At 53.1% G+C, this 18172-nt stretch overlaps 1 protein-coding gene across 1 annotated transcript; it reads right to left on the bottom strand.

Annotated features, from left to right (window-relative positions):
* Nucleotides 1-427: 427 nt before the first annotated feature.
* On the bottom strand, nt 428-17632 carry LOC134497567 (zinc finger protein 282-like). The gene is made up of 7 exons (XM_063303279.1): nt 17573-17632; nt 12901-13302; nt 10330-10456; nt 7875-7997; nt 7239-7349; nt 5608-5727; nt 428-2684 (listed from the first exon to the last, which is right to left on the bottom strand). Exons 1-7 carry the CDS (start codon nt 17594-17596, stop codon nt 1957-1959), a joined length of 1635 nt encoding a protein of 544 aa, XP_063159349.1. The 5' UTR covers nt 17597-17632; the 3' UTR covers nt 428-1956.
* Between the last annotated feature and the right edge of the window lie 540 nt (nt 17633-18172).

The raw sequence follows: 18172 nt of genomic DNA, 5'->3' as shown, positions 1-18172 counted from the left end.
GGGGTCCGGCACACGTAAAAAGGATCGGTGTCCGATCCTGCAGTGGCAGCCTCCATCTTGACTTTTTTGACCTGGGTGCTCCTAACCACACAGCAGTCGAGGAGGTGCGATAGACCAAGCACAAGAGGCTCCTTCCTAAAATGCAGGTTTCTGCAAGAAGGCTGTATCTGGCAGGCGCCGGTGATTCCCTTTTCTGATGACGGACCCTTCCTTGGCCAGCTTTTCAGATGCTCGGGTAGCATGCTGTTCCCCTTTTTGTACAATTTTGGAATAATGACCTTTTTTCGTACCGGGGGGAAAAAAAGAGAGAGACTGCAAAGCTCAGGTACCGGAAATTCCTATCGTCAGTGTACTCTCTGCACGGCTTGGTGCACATTTCACTGTCCAAACATCTCCTGAATGAATGAAAAACGCGAGCTGCGCCGGCTTCTCTGTAACTTGCCTTTATTTGCACTGCACCTTGGATACAAAACTACATCCTGAAAAGAATGCGTGTGTGTGCTTAGTATATTGTCCTTTTAAAAAAACCAAGCTGGACCACGTTTGCATGAGATAAAAGGAGTTGTAAAATCATAGCAGCAGCATAGGAGGGAGCCAAGGAAGGCGAGAACGAATCGGTATAGCTGCAACGGGTCAGGCGCTCGGGGTTGGCTTCGAGGGCAGGAAAATGGGCTCGCAGTAAAACTGAAACCAGAAAAGGAAGCCGAGAGGGAACTAGAAAGCAAGTGGCTGGTGGTTCAAACATCGAGTCCCGCAGAGTGTGAGCTGAGCAACGAAAACTGGTTGCCGTGGCAAGACGGGAAAGGTAATGCTTTCATCCATACATCTGCAAAAGGAGTTTTTTTTAGTAAGGGATCATTTGGAGGGTGGTTTTCCCACAGCTTTTGAGGCATACAGGTAGTCCTCGCTTAACGACCACAATGGGACTGGAATTTTGCTTGCTCAGGGAAGCAGTCATTAAACGAATCCAACCCAATCTTACAACCTTTTGTGGTGGTCATTAAGCAAATCACCATGGGCATGAAGCGAACCACACTGTCATTAAGCGAATCATGCGGTTCACCGTTGATTTTGCTTGCCCGAAGCTGGCCAGAAGGTCAAAAATGGCAATCGCAGGACCACGGGACCCTGAGACGGTCATAAATACAAACTGGTTGCCAAGCGCCCAAATTGCAATCATGTGACCACAGGACACTGCAATGGTCAGAAATGCAGAACAGTTGCCAGCACCCAAATTGTGATCATGTGACCATGGGATGCTGCAACAGTCGTTAAGTGTGAGGACCGGTCACGAGTCGTGTTTTCCAGCAGCGTTGAAAGCCTGAACCATCACTAAACAAATGGTTAAGCGAGGACTACCTGTAGCCTGCCCAAATTGGGGGTTCTTCCATCAGAAACCGATGGGAAAGGTATAAATGTGGAGCCAATGGCGTCTGTCAGAAGCCCCAAGGACATGCAAGTGACGCGCATCCCAACGTCATTGAGCACCAACAAGATTATGCCGCTTTGCATCAGCGTCACGTGTGCAGTGACGGCACGATGCAGAACAACGTCCTGCCCACACACGTGTGCCCACAGACGCTCCGGGACGGGGTGAGTGAATAAGGGGGGTTGGGGTCTTTTCAGACCTCCTGTTCCCACCCTGTTCTCAATTCCCCCAAAGGGCCGGGACCCTTCTCGACCAGAGCGGGGAGATTCTTCACCTTGCGCAACCTCAGCCAAAAAGCGGGGAGCCGGGACGGGGCACGCCACCTGTTCCCATCGCGGTGGCGCTTTCCAGAAGCAGCCAACGGCCCCTGGCTCAGAACGAGTCCATCTCCTCTGGCCCCTGCCCGTCCGGCTGTTCTTCCCCATCGGGCACAATTCCAGGCGTGGGGCTCGGAGGGGGGCCGGGGCTTGGCCGGAGGTGCGACGGGTGGGCCCAGCTGCCGAGCTCTTCCCCACTGCCGAGGGGCGCTAGGGGAGCGCGTCGCCCCCCAAACCGGGCAGGAGCCGCGGGGCCGAGGCCTCGCCTCCGTGGGTCCGCAGGTGGTCCCTGAGCGACTCCTTGTAGCGGAAGCTGCGCCCGCACTCGGCGCACTGGTAGGGGCGCTCGCCCGTGTGAATGCGCTGGTGCTTCAGCAGGTTCTGCTTGCGGATGAAGCGCTTGCCACAGACGGGGCACTGGAATGGGCGCTCGCCCGTGTGCAGGCGCTGGTGGTTCTGCAGGTGCTCCTTGCGGCTGTAGCACTTGCCGCACTCCCCGCACTTGTAGGGCCGCTCCCCCCGGTGGGTCATCTGGTGCCGCACCAGCCCCGAGTGGCAGTTGAAACTCTTCCGGCACTCGGCGCACTCGTAGGGCCGGGCCTGGCCGTGGTGGCTGCGCTGGTGCACCTTCAGGCTCTTTTTCACCCCAAACACCTTGCCGCACTCGCTGCAGCCGTGGGGCCGGTCGGCCGGGCCCTGCGGAGGGGCCAGGAGGCTCTGCAGCTCGCCTTCCGGTTCTGGAGACTTGCCCGCCCTGCACTTGGCGCCGAGGGGCTGGGGGGCCGGCCCGTGTTGTGCCCCGTAGCCTTCCACTGCCAGGGGGGCGGCGACGGCGGCTGCCGCGGGGGACTCTTCCTGGAACAGCGTCTCCCGGGGTCTCACCGGCTCTTCTGGGCACAGGCGCGGCTGCTCCGCTTTGACGGCCATCCCGTCTCCGGCTGGAAGAGGAAGTGAAACAAAGCCGAAGTCATTTACAGGTAGTCCTCAAATTACGACCGTTCATCTAGCGACCATTCAAAGAAATGACAATGCTGGGAAAAGTGACTTGCAGCCAGTCCTCTTACGACCATTGCAGTGTCCCTGTGGTCACATGATCAAAATTGAGGTGCTTGGCAACCGGCTCACATGTACAATGGTGGCAGCGTTCCAGGGTCATGCGATCGCCATTTGCGACCTTCCCAGCCGGCTTCTGACAACCAAAGTCAATGGGGGAGGTTGTGATTCACTTAATGGCCACAATGATTCATGTAATGACCGTGGCAAAAAGCCGTAAAATAAGGCGTGATTCACTTAGCAACTGCCTCACTTAGTGATGGAAGTTCCAGTTCCAACTGTGGTCCTAAATCAAGGACTACCTAATCCTAATCCAGGACAAAGGAGGGCATTCCTTTAGTGCAGCGTTTCTCAATCTCGGTCACTTTAAGATGTGTGGACTTCAACTCCCAGAATTTTTGCCTTCTTGGGGAATCGATTTCCCGGTTTGATCTGGCTGGTGGGGCTGACCCATGGTCTCTTCTACATCCAGGCAATTACACCAGGTGGGAATAAACTCTTTAAATCAGGGCAAAAAGGAGTAATGAAAGCAGACCCCCCCCCCTTTTTTTTTTTTGCTCAGGGCAGAAGGCCTGAACAAGGACGATAGCTGGCACCGTTTACAGCAGAAGATAATCCCACCGCCTTAGAGAGATCTGGGTTAAAGCCACAACAGAAACAGCAAAAGCAACAAAATGCAATTTAAAAGATGCACACAGCCTCTCTGTTTTTGGCCCTTTGGAAGACCGGGCTGCTTCCCCAGGAATTGGGGCCAGGATGTTAATGGCGCCCTGGCATAGACAGGCAACTATATACCTTTGTTTAATGAATTATCACCTATCAAGGCATTCTCGGCGTCAGGCCTGGTTATTTCAGGCCCTGCCTACCTCTGCTTGTCTGCTCGTTCGGTGAAAATGGGCCGAGGGGGCATGCTCCAGGTGCCACCTAGCAGGGCCCAGGAAGCGCCCCTTCTCTGCCAGGGCAGCTGCCCTCTGCAATGGGTCCCCCCTGACCTCTGGATGCCGCCCACCCTAATGGCATTCAGGAAGCGATGAAACAGGCTTTGGGGCAGAGCAAAGGCTTTGGGGGGAGGGCACTCGTGATTTCTTTTTTGTCTTTTGTAATCCCCCTCCCTTTTTTAATCGTAACCCGCCCAGAGTCATTTGGAGCCAAGAGGCCCATAAATGGTATAAATAAAAAAATGAATATAAAATAATCAATGCTCTGGCAAGCAGCAGCTGCTTGCTGTCCTTGGATGACTTCAAAAAACAAAGGTGGACCTGGTTGAAGTCTGCATGGGGGGACCCACCTGGGCAGTCCACGGCCTCGACATGTGAGCACAACACAGACCAGAAAATTCGTTGTTAAGTGGTGTGTTTGTTAAGCGAGGCATCATGTGCCTGCACCCAATTTTACGACATTTTTTGCGGCGGCCATTAAGCGAATCATGCAGCTCCCCATTGATTTTGCTTGTCAGAAGCCGGCTGGGAAGGTTGCAAATGGCGATCACGTGACTGCGGGATGCTGCGATGGTCATAAGTGAGAGGACTGATCATAAGACACTTAGATCAGCTCCATCATAACTTCAAACAGTCGCTAAACAAATGGTCATAATTCGAGGACTACCTGTAACAGTTCTCCTTTAATTATATAAGCCACCCAATTAATTTGGGAATTGGGCAGCTCTGAACTGAGTTGAAAAAAACCAATAAACCTGCACATCAAGTTGCCAGAAGTTAAATTTAACTGTAGGGTGCCTCATTTCTGTGTTCAAAACAGTCGTTTAAAACCACGAATAAAAAGGGTAAAATCCACACCCAAACCAAGCCGGGTAGGAATTCCATTAGCCGCCATCCCAGTTTGTGAGCAGAGTATGTTTTAAGTGATCGCAAGGTACAGGAGGCCAAGTTGTGTTTGTTCTCAGGGAGAATTTAAGGAAGAGAGAATCCTAGAATGTGGGGCCACTACAGATAAGGCCCTACCTCTGGTTCCACAGTTCTCAGACGTTTTGGTCTCAGGACCCCGTCATACTCCTAAAAATGGTTGAGGACCCCAAAAAACTTTGGTCTATGTGGATTATATCTATTGATATTTACTGTTTTAGAAATTAAAACGGAGACATTTTAAAATATTGACTTATTTGACTTCACGGAACCCCTGAAAGGGTCTCGGGGACCCCAGGGATCCTCAGACCAAACTTCAAGAACCGCTGCTCCCGTTTATTTATTGGATCTTTATCACACATTTTATGTACAGAAACTCAAGGAGGGGTAAGCCTAGTGCCCCCTCCTCCTATTGTCCCCACCAGAACAACCCTGTGAGGTGGGTTAGGCTAAGAGAGACAGATTGGCCCAAAGTCATATCTGGCTGGCTTCTGTGCCTATGGGAGGATTCGAACTCACCGCTTCCCACTTCCCAATCCAACACCGTGACCCCTACACCAAAATGGCTCTCAAACTTGAGTTTGATCCTCCCTCATTTTTTTAAAACTTCCCTGCCTGTAATGATACATGAGAAAGATCCTGAGAAACGAGGTGAAGAGACTGCCTAGGGAAGGGTCAGGTAAGAGGGGGCAGAGCCCACAGCTGCGTAATGGGTGGAGAAAGAGGCTCGGGAGGGACCCTCCCCAGTTTCTCAGGCTGTAAAAAGAGATGGCAGGAGAGTTGTCCTTCCAGACTTGCAAGTTTCTGTCAATGTAGCCTTGCAATAAAGTAGAATTAGCTCACCTGGTCGAGTTTCCTGTCTGGTCCACCTGGGAAGGCTGACACTGCCTAGTCTAGCTGACAGCACCGTGCAAAGGAAGTTGGAGTGAGTTGGCCAATTGCTCACCTGGGCCACTGGGCACGGGGAGGGTCCCCCTCTCCGAGTCCCACTGTTCCCGGACACACGGCTCCTCCTCTTGTTTAATCCAGGATAGAAAGTCGTGGGCGGACATGAGGGCCTGAGCACCTGCACGAGAACGCAGAGGGGGAGAGGGGAGTCCCCAGTCAATTCACAGAAAGAGGATTTCAGGGAGCCCCAAAGGGGCGGAGCCGGAAGAAACACACCAGCAACACGCCCACGGAAGCAGGAGCTGCAGAGGCGTTGGGGCTCGCCCGTGTTTGCAGCCATGTCAGCTGCTTTTACGTATGCCTTCCTGAATCGCAGCTGTGACGTTCAATTTGCACAAGTAAACTACACATTAAACCAGTGTTTCTCAACCTTGGCAACTTTAAGACATGTGGACTTCAACTCCCAGAATTCTTACACATCTTAAAGTTGAGAAACAGTGTGCTAAACCAACAGGGTGGGTTCTCAAGCATGTCAAGCCGCAGAAACAAGCCAAGATTAACGCTAGCCATCCTGTTCTCCCCCCCAAACACACTGTTTCAGTGGGAGAGTGTAAAATAAACTGAAAATATCAGACCTTGAAGCCCTAGGGAGACATAGATTGAAGTCCATACAAGTTTATTAGGAGTTTGTGGGCTGAGCACCCTTTTTCTCAGCCTAGGCTACCTGGCAGGGTTGTTGTGAGAATAAACTGCGGGAGGCCAGACAATGACCCAGCGCAGCTAAAAAAAGGGGGACAATTGGAGTTTTAATTCTCACAGAAGAATTTCAAAGGCCGTCGCACACAGGTCTCCCCACTGCTGGGGGGACTCTACAGAGGAAGTTAGCCGTGGCATGGGTACCTGCTGAGCAGGCAGGGTGGGCTGGAAGGGAGCCTTTAGCACCAGTATTGGTAGAGTTGCAGAATTTGCAGAATCCCGGAACTGAAGGGACCTCTGAGGCCATCTAGTCCAGCCCACCACTCAGGGCAGGGCTCTAAGTTAAGGCACTGTCCAACAGATGGCACTCTCATCAAAGGCATCCAATCAGCAAGCAGGATGGAACTATTGCACTGTGCAGGGGGGGGACAGGAGACTCCAAATTGCCCCCTCCCCTTGGCCAAGGAAGTGCTGCATTCTGCTTATTTCAAAGCCGACTTCCCCAACGCGGTGCCCCAGATGGTTTGGAGCAGGCGCGATCCCTGGGCCACCAAGGACTGCTTCGCGATGCTGAGCCCAAGAGGGCCCTTCCCAGGGCTGGGAGGGGGCCTGGGTACTTGCAGCCTGAGCGTAGTGTTGGTCCAGAGTAGGCTGGCTTGGTGCACCCCCTGCCGCCTTTGGCAAAACCCATGGAGAGGGTTCTCCCGGTGGATTGGGCCCTCACTGGCATCCCAAATACTGGGACCGTAACCATCATGCTGACATCTGCCAAGGAGTGTGGCTCAAGCCATGGCGTCACGTTGCTCGCATTGGCTGTGGCGGGTGGGCTGAGACTCAGCGTCCGAGGCAGGGGTATCTGTCCAGTGTGGTCAAAAAAGTCAAGATGGTGGCCATCTTGACCTTTTTTTAAACTACAACTCGCAGACACTCCTGGAGTGTCAGATTCTGGGATTCCCCCCTTTGCAAACGACCACTGGCACTCCTGCCACGCACCTGCACACGGATCTGCCACAAGGCCTCGGTCCTCGGAGAACTGCCCCCCTCCTGCAAACGAGCCCTCTTGCTTGATGCGGGTCAGGATGTCGGGCGTGGACACCAAGGGCCCTGGGAGAGAAGACAGGGAGAGGCTGACTCAACCTGGAAACCCAGCCCAGGACCCCCACGCAGGGCGGGGGCAGCAGCTAGCCCCACACCCTCCCTGGCCCAGTGGCCTCAAAATGCACCCCGCTGGGGGCGACAGAAGAGCCAGGAGGGGGCCTGGCGCCCCCTTCCACCAGCCAAGGAAACGCTGCAATGTTGCCAGGGGCAAGAATGTCTGCATGCAGCTGCTGGGCGCATTTGGGCACAGGCAAGCCTTAATGGGGCTGATGGGACCCTGGCATTGAAAGTTGCGGGGGGGGGAGGAGGAGGAAGAGGGGGGAAGATGAGGAAGAGGAAGGAGGAAGAGGAGGAAGCAGAGGTGGAAATGCAAGGCCATTAAAGGCCTACCAGCTGCATTCACACCACCAGCTAACCTTGGTTAGTCTGGCTGTGCCTTAGTGTCTTGCCTCGTGCAACCTCAAAAGCTGGGTGACTTTAACCTCCAAGCGAAATCAGAACAAAACAGAGAGCCCGGACCCCCTTCCTGACCTGAGCAAGGCTCGGCGATCATTACACGCTCCTTTGCGCTCTGCTGCTCGGGGATGCAGGATTCGGCTCCTCCCCGCTCGGCCCTGGGGTGCATCTCTGGCTTGGAAACGCTGACGTCGGCTCCTGGAAAAGGGGGAAGGAACCGAAGGTGCAGCAGAAAGACTCGTCTTGGCTACCCCAGATGGACTTCCCCTTGCAGGGTTGGCGTTACAACTAGAAAACGACTGTTCTGACAATATGGGTAGTCCTCGCTTAACAACCACAATTGGGACCGGAATTTCGGTTGCTAAGCAAAGTGGTCATTAAATGAATCTGACCCAATTTTACGACATTTTGTGGCATCATTAAGAAAATCACTGCGGGCATTAAGCAAACCACATGGTTGTTAAGCGAATCATGCGGTTCCCCCTTGATTTTGCTTGCCTGAAGCCAGCCGGGAAGGTCAAAAATGGAGATCACGTGACCATGGGATGCAGCAACGGTCATAAATGCAAACCAGTCACCAAACGCCCAAATTGTGATCACGTAACTGCAGGGACACTGCGATGGTCGTAAGTGTGAGGACAGGTCGCAAGTTGTTTTTTTCAGCACCGTCGTTAAGTCCGAACCATCACTAAACAAATGGTTGTTAAGTGAGGACCACCTGTAATTCGTCAGCCTACCATGTTCCCCTTCCCTCCCTCCAACACTTAAATATAAGTGTTAACATAAAGAGACAGAAAGCTCTTTTGGAAGCTAATAAAAGCACATTTACTCCAAGATGCAGAGCCAGCCAGTCTCCTGTTGTGAGGCTTTTTCCTCCTGCAACAAGTAGAACAGCAGGAGGATCAGGGCCAGGACCTGGCGAGATGCCCCCGCAAGGAACCCAGGAACAGCCAAAACATCCAGAACGATGGCAGCCCACATTCGTCATCCCTTTATGAGGGCCCGGTCCTGCCAGTTCAACTGAAATCCAAACACGATTAAACTACTGACCGTTCCACACTGCAAAGCTCCATTGTCATTTCTCAACAAAAAAGCGAAACAATAATAAAAGAAAAGATTTTAAGCTGACGTAGCAACATGGCTAAGAATTAAGACGTTCCAGATCCGAGTTCAAATCTTGCTTCTCCCACAAACTCTCCAATAGGGAGAGGGTCAAGAGGGTCTCCCAACAGCATGGAGCAAAATGGGAAAACCTCAGGGGGGAAAGAACCCTTATTTTTATCAATGAGGTTTTTATCTCTCTTCTCCTGAAAAACTGGAAAAACAGACTACAAAATGTTTCCTAGAATTTTCTTCTTTTAAGGAGAGACGAAAGGATGAAGAAAAGGATCCTTCTTTTGCTACCCCTCTTTTAATCCCCAAAAGAGTGTGTCCTAAGAACCTTTTTACGAAAGAATATTTACGCTATCAGTCGGTGACATTCCTAGTGCAGCGCAGAGGACAAACCATACAGTCCACTTCAAATGCAGAAGCAAGAATTGATTTCTCCCTCCAAGGCGGCCCCGATTATTTATTTTCACATCGGGCGCCCCCCACCATGTCCCTTGCACCTTCCAAGCCTTACAGTGTAAGGGCAGGACACTTGTTTGTGGTTACATGGTGATATTAAGATTTATGAACACATGAAGCCTTGCCCAAGGTGAAGGCATCTGCTTCACCCCTAAACGCCTGTATTCCATCACCCCAACATTTCTGGGGGGGGCTTTGATGGGCTGGACAGTGTCTGGCGAGGCCCATGAGCCAACAGAATATCTTTGACCCTGAGACTGACCTATTGCACCCTTTAATTCATTCAAAGCAGTGTTTTTCAAACTTGGCCACTTCAAGATGGGTGGACTTCAACTCCCAGAATTCCCCATGCTGGCTGGGGAATTCTGGGAGTTGAAGTCTACCCATTTTAAAGTGGCCAAGTTTGAAAAACACTGATTTAGAGCTAAAATAAGGGGCTCAGAAAAATACATACTGAACACCATTGTATTTCAAAATGTCCCCATTTTTCTGCACCCCCGTTTCCAAATAACTGGAAATGCCGCATCTCTTTTGTGCATTCAACACTGCATCGAGGGAGGATAAGGCATTCTTGCCCCAGTTCCAGGGGTGTTGTTAAAGATTCCAGGAGGAAAACGACAAAAAGCTGTAACTGTCTAAAGGTGTTTGTGCCAGGATGCTAAAATTAGAACATTATAGTGAGGATTAGCATCTTCCCTCTGCAATGCATATTCATTCAGCTTTATGCAGCCTTCACTGCTACAGCAAGCTGGCTCTCAATAACCATAGTAAGTTTCCAGAATTTTTCTGGACTGCTTCTGTGCATGGGGGGCATTTGTGGGGTGCATGGATGGATGGAAAACTAATTACTGGGGGTGGGTTTTGCTTCTGGTTGAACAACTAATACAGTTAAATTTCCATAAATTTAAATCCTTCCCATGAGGACAAAAGAGACAGGAAGCTGCCAATCACATGATTATACCGAGTGTCAGCAAAGATTCGTAGTTCTCCTTCACAAGATTATTGTACAGGTCTTTCTGCCACTCAGCCAAGTTCTTCCACTCTTCGGCAGAGAAATAGACCGCGATGTCCACAAAGGTCACCGGCATCTGCAAAGAAAAAAAATGCAGAGACACACTGGTGGCCTCTGGAATGACAAGGCTGTTTTCACGTCCTGGAGCTTGTCAGGCCTTCACACGTGAAGTCAAACACCAGGTTGTGGCTGCCCTGAGTCCTCCCTGAGAAACTTTGCTGAAAGATGGGAAATTAGGGGATCAGAGAACTCCTTAGCCATAAACTCCTTTGCTTTGCATCGTACCCAGTTCCCACCTTTTAAAATAATTTTTTAAACAAATCGAGTTATTATGGCAGAGATTCTGTGATATTTTGCATTGTTCATATTGAAGTAGTGAATTCATTGGTAATCCAGTGACTATTGATAAGTATAAAATATAAGATACATTTCTTTCTTTTCCTTCTTAGTTTGCATTTTTAATTTTTTTAAGTTCCTTTTTTTAAAGATTAAAGATTGTTTTGTTAGTAAAAAAATAAATATCTAAAAATTTAAAAATCTAAAAAAATTAAAAATTTAAAAATTTTTACATTTAAAACTCAAACCAACCCAGCAAGTCCAGCACATGGGCACAGACGGGCACCACCCTGGAAACTCCTGGCTGTGGACATCCACCGGAGGGAACAAGCAGAGAGCAAGTGATGACACGCGCATCATGACATCAATGTGCCAATGACACACTCTGCACCATTTGCATGATGAGGTCATGATCCCCGTGAAACGATGAACATGACACATACTTCCTACCTTTCCCTTGAACTGGGAAAGAAGAAGGGAACCATTTTCTGATTTCCTAAGAAAAGCAGGAATGAATGCATGGATGCTGGCATTCCGGTCCTCCTCTTAGTTTCTGAAATGAAAGCACCCAACTTGGAGGAGACCCCGACTGAGACACAGATGTCCAGATTTTGCAATCATGAGGGAGGCCTGAATTCTGATCCCAAGGAAGACTTGGGCCACGGGGAGGGCAAGGATGTTTTTCTCCACTTGAAACCACAGGGAGGGGTCACCAAGCAGAGATGACGGGGCTGGGCAAGTTAGAGAAAGCAGGCGGAAGCAAATCGATCTGGGGTTGGGATGGGGGACCTCCTGAGGCAGGGGCGGGGGGTTGCAGAAAGACGAGACAGAGGCTGCAGCTGTACAACCAAAGCCCAGCCCCTTTTTAGGTGCATCCCCCACACAACAACCCGGCGAGGTAGGTTGGCCTGAGAAAAAGAATGACTGGTCCAGGGGGACTTCCCTGGCTGAGGAGAGACCAGAAATCTCCCAGCCCAGCAAGTCTGGTCTGTGTCCCATAAAAAACTTTGAGTGACTGATGGATTCCTAGTTCAGCTCCTTCACCGTTAGACCATGCTGGTCTCACTAACAACGAGTTACGTGTGTGTGTGAATGTAGCCAAGGGAGTGGTGATGAGGGCTTAGACCTTAAATCACCCTTCCGTGCAGCCCACCTTCTCCCCTTCTGGAGACTCATCTCAGTTCCTCGAATTTGGGAGAGGCCTGGAGCCAGATAAAGGGGCTTTCTGAGTGACCTGTGGAACTCCCTGCCTCAGGTTCCAGGCAGGCCCCTTCCAATGGGAAGATCTTCCTTCTTCAGAAGGTTATGCTCTGCACCTGCATCTGCCCTGCATTATGACTTATAATATATCCGGCCTGGGCATTTAGCTTTGTTCTGCTTCTGCTTCTCCTTTTAAACATTTTTTAATTTTGCCCAGATTTTAAAGGCAGCCTGAGCCAGTGGAAGAGCAAGATGCAAACACGGACAAATTCAGAAATGAAGAGTGTTGGCCTGGTGGAAGAGGGTTCTTGATGGGCCTATTTAGCACGATTACCAGCCTTCCTGAGGTTCGTCCCCCCTCCAGATGTGTCTGGAACATCCTGCCCCTGGAGGTGAGGTTAGCCCCATTGCCCCTGGCCTTCCGGAGGAACCTGAAGACCTGGCTCTGCCTCCTCGCCTGGGGCGGGGAGGGGAATGGCTACGCCTGGGGATGGCTAGTGCCCCAAAGTGCCCCTCCCACGCAGGGACCAAATTAGATCACAGCCATCTGGACTTTATCTATATTTATTAGCTACTTGTAATTGTTTTTATACAGTGCACTTTTATATATTGCAATTTTATTATGTATTTACTGTTTTATTGGTTATTTTGTTGTAAACCGCCCAGAGTCCCCCTGGTAGGGGGAGATGGGCGGTGACAAATTTGATAAAGAAATAAATACAATAAAAGATAAACACATCTGGGGACACCAACTCCCAGAATTCTAGAAGTTCTGGTCCCAACGCAACACTTGGAAGCCACCACCTTGGAGAAGACACCAGGCCTCCAGTCCAGATCTGGTCCCTACTGGTTGCTCCAGGGGAAGAGAGGGCATCCAACCACCCACATCACCCACCCTCCTGAGGAACCAGCACCTTCTCTTTCCAGGGTTCCTGGTTCCACTCCCTCAAGGCCCCGCCCGCTTTCTCCTTATGGTCCACTTACCTTGGGGATTTCTCCCTTGGCCCCCGGGGGGAGTCTCAGGACCCAGAAGTTCCGGTTCTTGAGCAGGTTCTCCACGTTCTCCAGCCGCCGCTGCAGCAGGCCGTACTCCTGGATGAGGGTCCCCAGGACGGCCCACTTGCTCTCCAGCTGGTTGCCGAACTCCATGGCTGTCTTCTCGCAGTCCAAGAGCTTCTTCTCGGCTGTCCCAGATCGCCCCTCCAAGCTGAGCAACCGCGTGGCCAGCAGGTCAATCTTCCGCTCCATGGCCTGCACTGTGGCCACAACACTCCAGAGCGAGGCCTCGGCAGTGTGCAGTTGGGCTTCTCTCATGTGGCTCAGCTCAGGGACCAGGGGAGGCTGCAGGGGCATCAGGTGCTGAGCCTCCACGTTCCATTCCTGCAGCTGGAGAGGATCAGCAGTGGAGATCAGAAGACAACAGCTCAGCCCTTGTTCAGAGAACCCACGAGTTTGCCAAGCATCCCCCTCTGTTGCGCACAGCCAAAGGAGGACCACGGGGACAGAGCCACGAAATGGCTCCACCCCACCGCTCTCTCTAGCTCAGGACGACCACGGCTAACTGGCAGAAATGCTCTGGAACTTCAGAGCAGCTTCTCTGCTGGACGTTTCTGCAGGAAAAGCTGGTGCTGTGATCATTCAGCCTGCTCTTGGTTGATCTCCAAAGCGACGCAGGGCTGGACTGGTTAATCCCTGGAAGGGAGATCACCAGGACACCCCACAACTGAATGCAAAGGATGGGGAGCTGGACAAACAAGGCAGACGAATGCAAGGCGAGTGCCTTCTGCACTGCTCTCGAGGAAGCCCACGTCCCGGAGTCAACCAGCATCAAGCCCAACTCCAGGAGATGGAGGTTAAAACTAGAATCTCCAATCTCCCTAATGCAGCACGTTTCATCACCAGAGCAAATTTATAATTCTGTTGCTGGTTAGAACAGGAAAGATCTTAAAGGGCATCAGACTGATTGCAGAATAAGATTTTGGTCTCTCTGCCTTGAAGGGGCAGCTGCTATTAGAAATCAGAAGCTTTTCCTAACACTTAACCGAACCCTGCCTCGTCACCGCCAGAACGAGCCACCAGCCATCAGATTTTTGGAAAAGGAAGGATCTCCCCCTCCTTTTCGAAGCTGACAGGAAAGGCCTGCAGGAGACAGGCCCCTGTCCATGGAGTTTTGGACCACAGCTAGGACTTATGGGAAATAAAGGCCCCATGAGGCCTTTAGCCATGCCGGATCGGAATTCGGGGAACCCAGCCCATCGGAAGAGCCCCAGGATGCCAATAATCCTCATTGCTCCGGAGCGACATCCAGATTTCACAGGAGTGCATCCCTCAGAATTCCTAGTTCTGCAGTTCATGCTGGCTGGGGGGGGATTCTGGGGGATGAAGTTCTGACAACTCCAGAAAGTTCGGTGGGGAGCCCTGACTAAGGCTGTAGACAAACAGTGGCCTAGACTAGAACACCTTTGGCTTGGAACACAATCTGTTCTTTCTCAACTCTTCTTAATGCAAGTTTCTAGCCCTCAAATATTAAGGCAGGAAAAAAAATGGCTGCGGCATTCTTTTGTTTATTTCCACATCTTTTGAATAAAACAACTGTATTGAGCTCTTTTACTGAGGGAAATAAGAATGTTCAGTTTGCTTAGACCATCTACAATGCCTTCCTGGTCTACCTTATTGGGACTGCAGACATCTGGATAAGCAGGAGAGCGAAGCCAGCCTGCCCCACGACATCCACAGGGCCGGCAGAGCAAGCTTCTCCCTGCAAGACCAGGCCTCGAGTCTTGCGGCATCTGCACCTGGTTGCCCAAAGTGATTATGGGTAGTCCTCACTTAATGACCATTTGTTTAACGATGGCCTGAAGTTACGTCGGTGTCCTAACAGTCAGGAACCACGCTGAGACGAGGAATAGGTCTCTAGTGTTTTATTACTGCTACATTAGACAAAAAATCCTAATGAACTGAAGAAGCGTGGGAAAAAGCCAGACAGATAAACCCCAAAGTTAAGGTGGGTCTGATCTGTGTCTCTTTGAATGGCTGCTTAACTCCTCAGTACTACGCATGCATTTTCCCCCCGGGATAGGGGCCCCCTCCTGCTCACCATCAGTGCTCATGACAGTCGGCCTCAGAAAAAGCGCTTTATGACCTGTATTTACACTTATGGCTGTTGCAAAATGTCACACTACCCATAACCACCTGTGATTCCCTTAATGACGATCGTAAAAAATGGTCATAAAATCAGGTCTGTCTTGGGGTGACTCACTTAATGATCGCACCCTTAACAACCAGTTTGCCGGTCCCTGCTGTGGTTGTTAAGTGAGGACTATCTGTAACTCAGCCCTTTACAAATCCAACAGCTGCCCCCCACAGCTTGCAAATGCTGGGTTCGCATCCACCAAGGGTCACTTCCTTTTTGGACACAGTCTGTTCAGCCAACCCAGCATACTCGGGCCATTTACGGTTCGGTGAATTGGGAATTCAGGAACCGGGCCGTTGGGCAAGCTCAGCCAAAGCCCTGTCCTTCCCGCTTAATGGAATAAACAGGACTGGCCAGCCTCGTCTGGTTTCTCAGTCAGCTTCAACGGCAACAAAGCGAAACTAAGTTCATCATGATCCAATTCTTCGTGTTCAGGCAAGCCACGGTCTCTTGGCCCGAGTTTGGACGCCACTCTAAGGTTATCGCTATGTACGAACCAGCCAACTGGCCCAGCCCTCCGTCTGGAAGAATGGGAGGGATCAGGCCAATGGGAGGGTCAAAAAAGTCAAGATGGCACCCACAACCATGAAATTAAAGCCCTGCCCCCCTTTTAAATCTGTGTCGCATGCTTTGCTCACACGGTGGTGGCTGACATCTTGCCTTTTCTGACCTCCCCTGCAGGAAGGGTCCCTAAAGGAGGGAATCCGGTGCCCCAAACACACTGCAGGCACTCAGGCTTGCAAGGGGCTGAAACCACCAGCTTTCAACTCACAATGAAAAAAGGACAAGCAAGTTTCTATCCCTGGTTTCCAAAAGGAAAAACGTGCAGTGGAAATGGGCCTGCCTGGAAAGATGGAAAAAGCACTCCAGGATCAGCAGATTGGCAGTGGTGAGCCAAAATTAGAAATGTAGTTATTTATTTATTGACTTTGACTTTCGTGCCACCTGACCCCAGGCCAACTCCAGTAAGATGCAGGCAAATCCTCTTTGGGTTGCAGGTTATACTGATCCCTCCATTTGTTTATATTTCTCAGCACATCCTATTCAGTGCACAATCCTTAGACAAAAAGGTTTTCGTGGTATCACAACCAAACAGGGCTGCACATCTGAATTCATTTCACCAGCCGCTCAATGATTACTAGAAGCCCACATTAACTGGTCGAGCCATATGCTAAGAAGGCATTACTATTCCTGCCATTAAGATGTGGCATATATGGAATGAAGCACATGCGCACTTATGGACAATTAATTGACTTTTTCTGTTTGACAGCCTGGTAGTTTCTGTTAATAAAAGGGAGACTATTATATCATCAAGTGTCTACATCAGTGTTTCTCAACCTTGGCCACTTTAAGCTGTGTGGACTTCAGCTCCCAGAATCCCCCAGCCAGCCCTGAAGTTGAAGTCCACCAATCTTAAAGTGGCCAAGGTTGAGAAACACCCGTCTACATAATCACAGCAAAAGGGCTAAAATGACATTTACAAAACATGAAGATTCATGTACTGTGTATGGAATTTACCAGACACTCAGCAGATGATGAACCATGTACTGGGTAGCAGCCTTCCCTACCTGGAAACGTCAGCAGGCACGGGGACTGCAACTCCCAGAATTCCCTGACCGATACAAGCATGCTGGTTAGGAATTCTGGGAGCTGGAGTCTAAAGACATCAGGGAGTGCCAGGTGGGGAGGGGGGGGAGAACTTGGACTGAGGAGACCCGCCTCAGTTGCCACTCGGCCGCTGGGCGACTTCGGGGCACTCGCTTCTTCCCAGCCTGGCCCACCTTGCAGGGCTGCTGTCGTGGGGATCAAAGGAGAGGCGACCCCCCATGCACCCTGAGCACCCAGGGGAGCTGTAAGGATGCCAGTCGCTCAGAGAGAAGGGACGGGGAGGGCATCCAGGAAACGGCCCCCCAGGAATGGAAGGGTCCCCCCAGGGGCGGACCCGCGGGGGGGTCTGGGGCTCCGAGCTGCTGCTGCCAAGGAGGGCGGGGGGGGCTGCGGACCCCGAGGAGCCTGCGGCGGGGGGTCATCTGTCGGGGGCCGCGGGGGCGAGGAAGAGCAGAAGCGACCCCCCCGGCGGGAGGGCGGGCAGGCCGCGACGCCCCCCGCCCCGCCGCCGCCCCGAAAGTTGCTCCGCGGCGGCGCCTCCCGCGCATCACCCGCAGGAATGCGCCCCCGCCCACCCCCCGCCGGCCGCGCCGGGGGGGCCCGGGAGGCGGGAGGGGCGCCGCGCCCGCCCCTCCCCCTCCCCTCCCCCCCTCGCGGCCCCCGGCCCTCTGCACGGCGGGGGCCCCCCGCGGACGCCCCGAGACCGCGGCGCCCCGGATCGCCGGGCGGGCCCCCCGCCCCGCCCCGCCCGCCCGCGCCCCCCTCCCGCCGCGGGGCTCCGGCGCCCCCCCGCCGCCGGGCCTGCTCCGCCCGCGCCCCCGGCATCCGCTTCCGAGCGGGCGGCGGCGCGCTCACCTGGGCGGGGGCCCACTCCGCCATGGCGGGCAGCAGCGCGGGGGCGTCCGGCCGCGGGGGGGGGCGGGCGGGCGGGGCGGCGGCGCTCCTGCTGCTGCTGCTGCTGCTGCTGCTGCTGCGGCGCCGCGGCTGCTCCACCGCGAGGGAGCCGCGAGCGCCGCTGGGCGAATCGGCCGCGGCGCTCCGGGGGGCGCCCCCTGCAGGGCGAAGGCGGCACGGCCGCGCCCCGCCCGCCCCGCCCCGCCCCGGCCCGGCCCGGCCCGGCCCGGCCGGGGAGCTCCGCGGGGGCGGCGCGGCGGAGCCCGGCTCCCGGGCGGGGACGGCCGGTCCCCGCCTGGGCCGCGCGGGGCCTCCGCCCGCCGCGCCGCCGACCTCGCCCGGGCCGGAGGGCGCGGGGGCTGAGCCGGGCCGGGGCCGGCGGGCCGTGAGTGGCTCCCGTCGGCCTCTTCCAGGGCGTGTCCTGCCCTCCCGGCCGAGGCCGCAGCCCGGGGGTTTCCTGTTGGTGTCCCATCCCAGGGCCGAGCTCGCTTGGCTCTTCCCCACTCATTTTCTGGGCAAGGAGATGCGAGTGGCGTCCTTCTGCCTCCTTCCTGGATGCTC

This window comes from Candoia aspera, chromosome 4 (genome assembly GCF_035149785.1).
Source record: "Candoia aspera isolate rCanAsp1 chromosome 4, rCanAsp1.hap2, whole genome shotgun sequence".
NCBI classification, from domain to species: Eukaryota; Metazoa; Chordata; class Lepidosauria; order Squamata; family Boidae; genus Candoia; species Candoia aspera.
The sequence above is the reverse complement of the archived record's forward strand: the minus strand, read 5'-3'. Positions and strand labels throughout refer to the sequence as shown.

Bases quoted from the DNA above. Each gene is read 5' to 3' on its own strand.
- LOC134497567 (XM_063303279.1), bottom strand. From the start codon at position 17,596: ATGGCGGAGTGGGCCCCCGCCCAG. The intron at 7,998-10,329 runs GTATAATCATGT...CCCCTTTTCCAG, and splicing joins CGAATCTTTGCTGACACTCG to GAGCCGACGTCAGCGTTTCC. The intron at 5,728-7,238 runs GTGCGTGGCAGG...GTTCTCGTGCAG, and splicing joins TGTGGCAGATCCGTGTGCAG to GTGCTCAGGCCCTCATGTCC.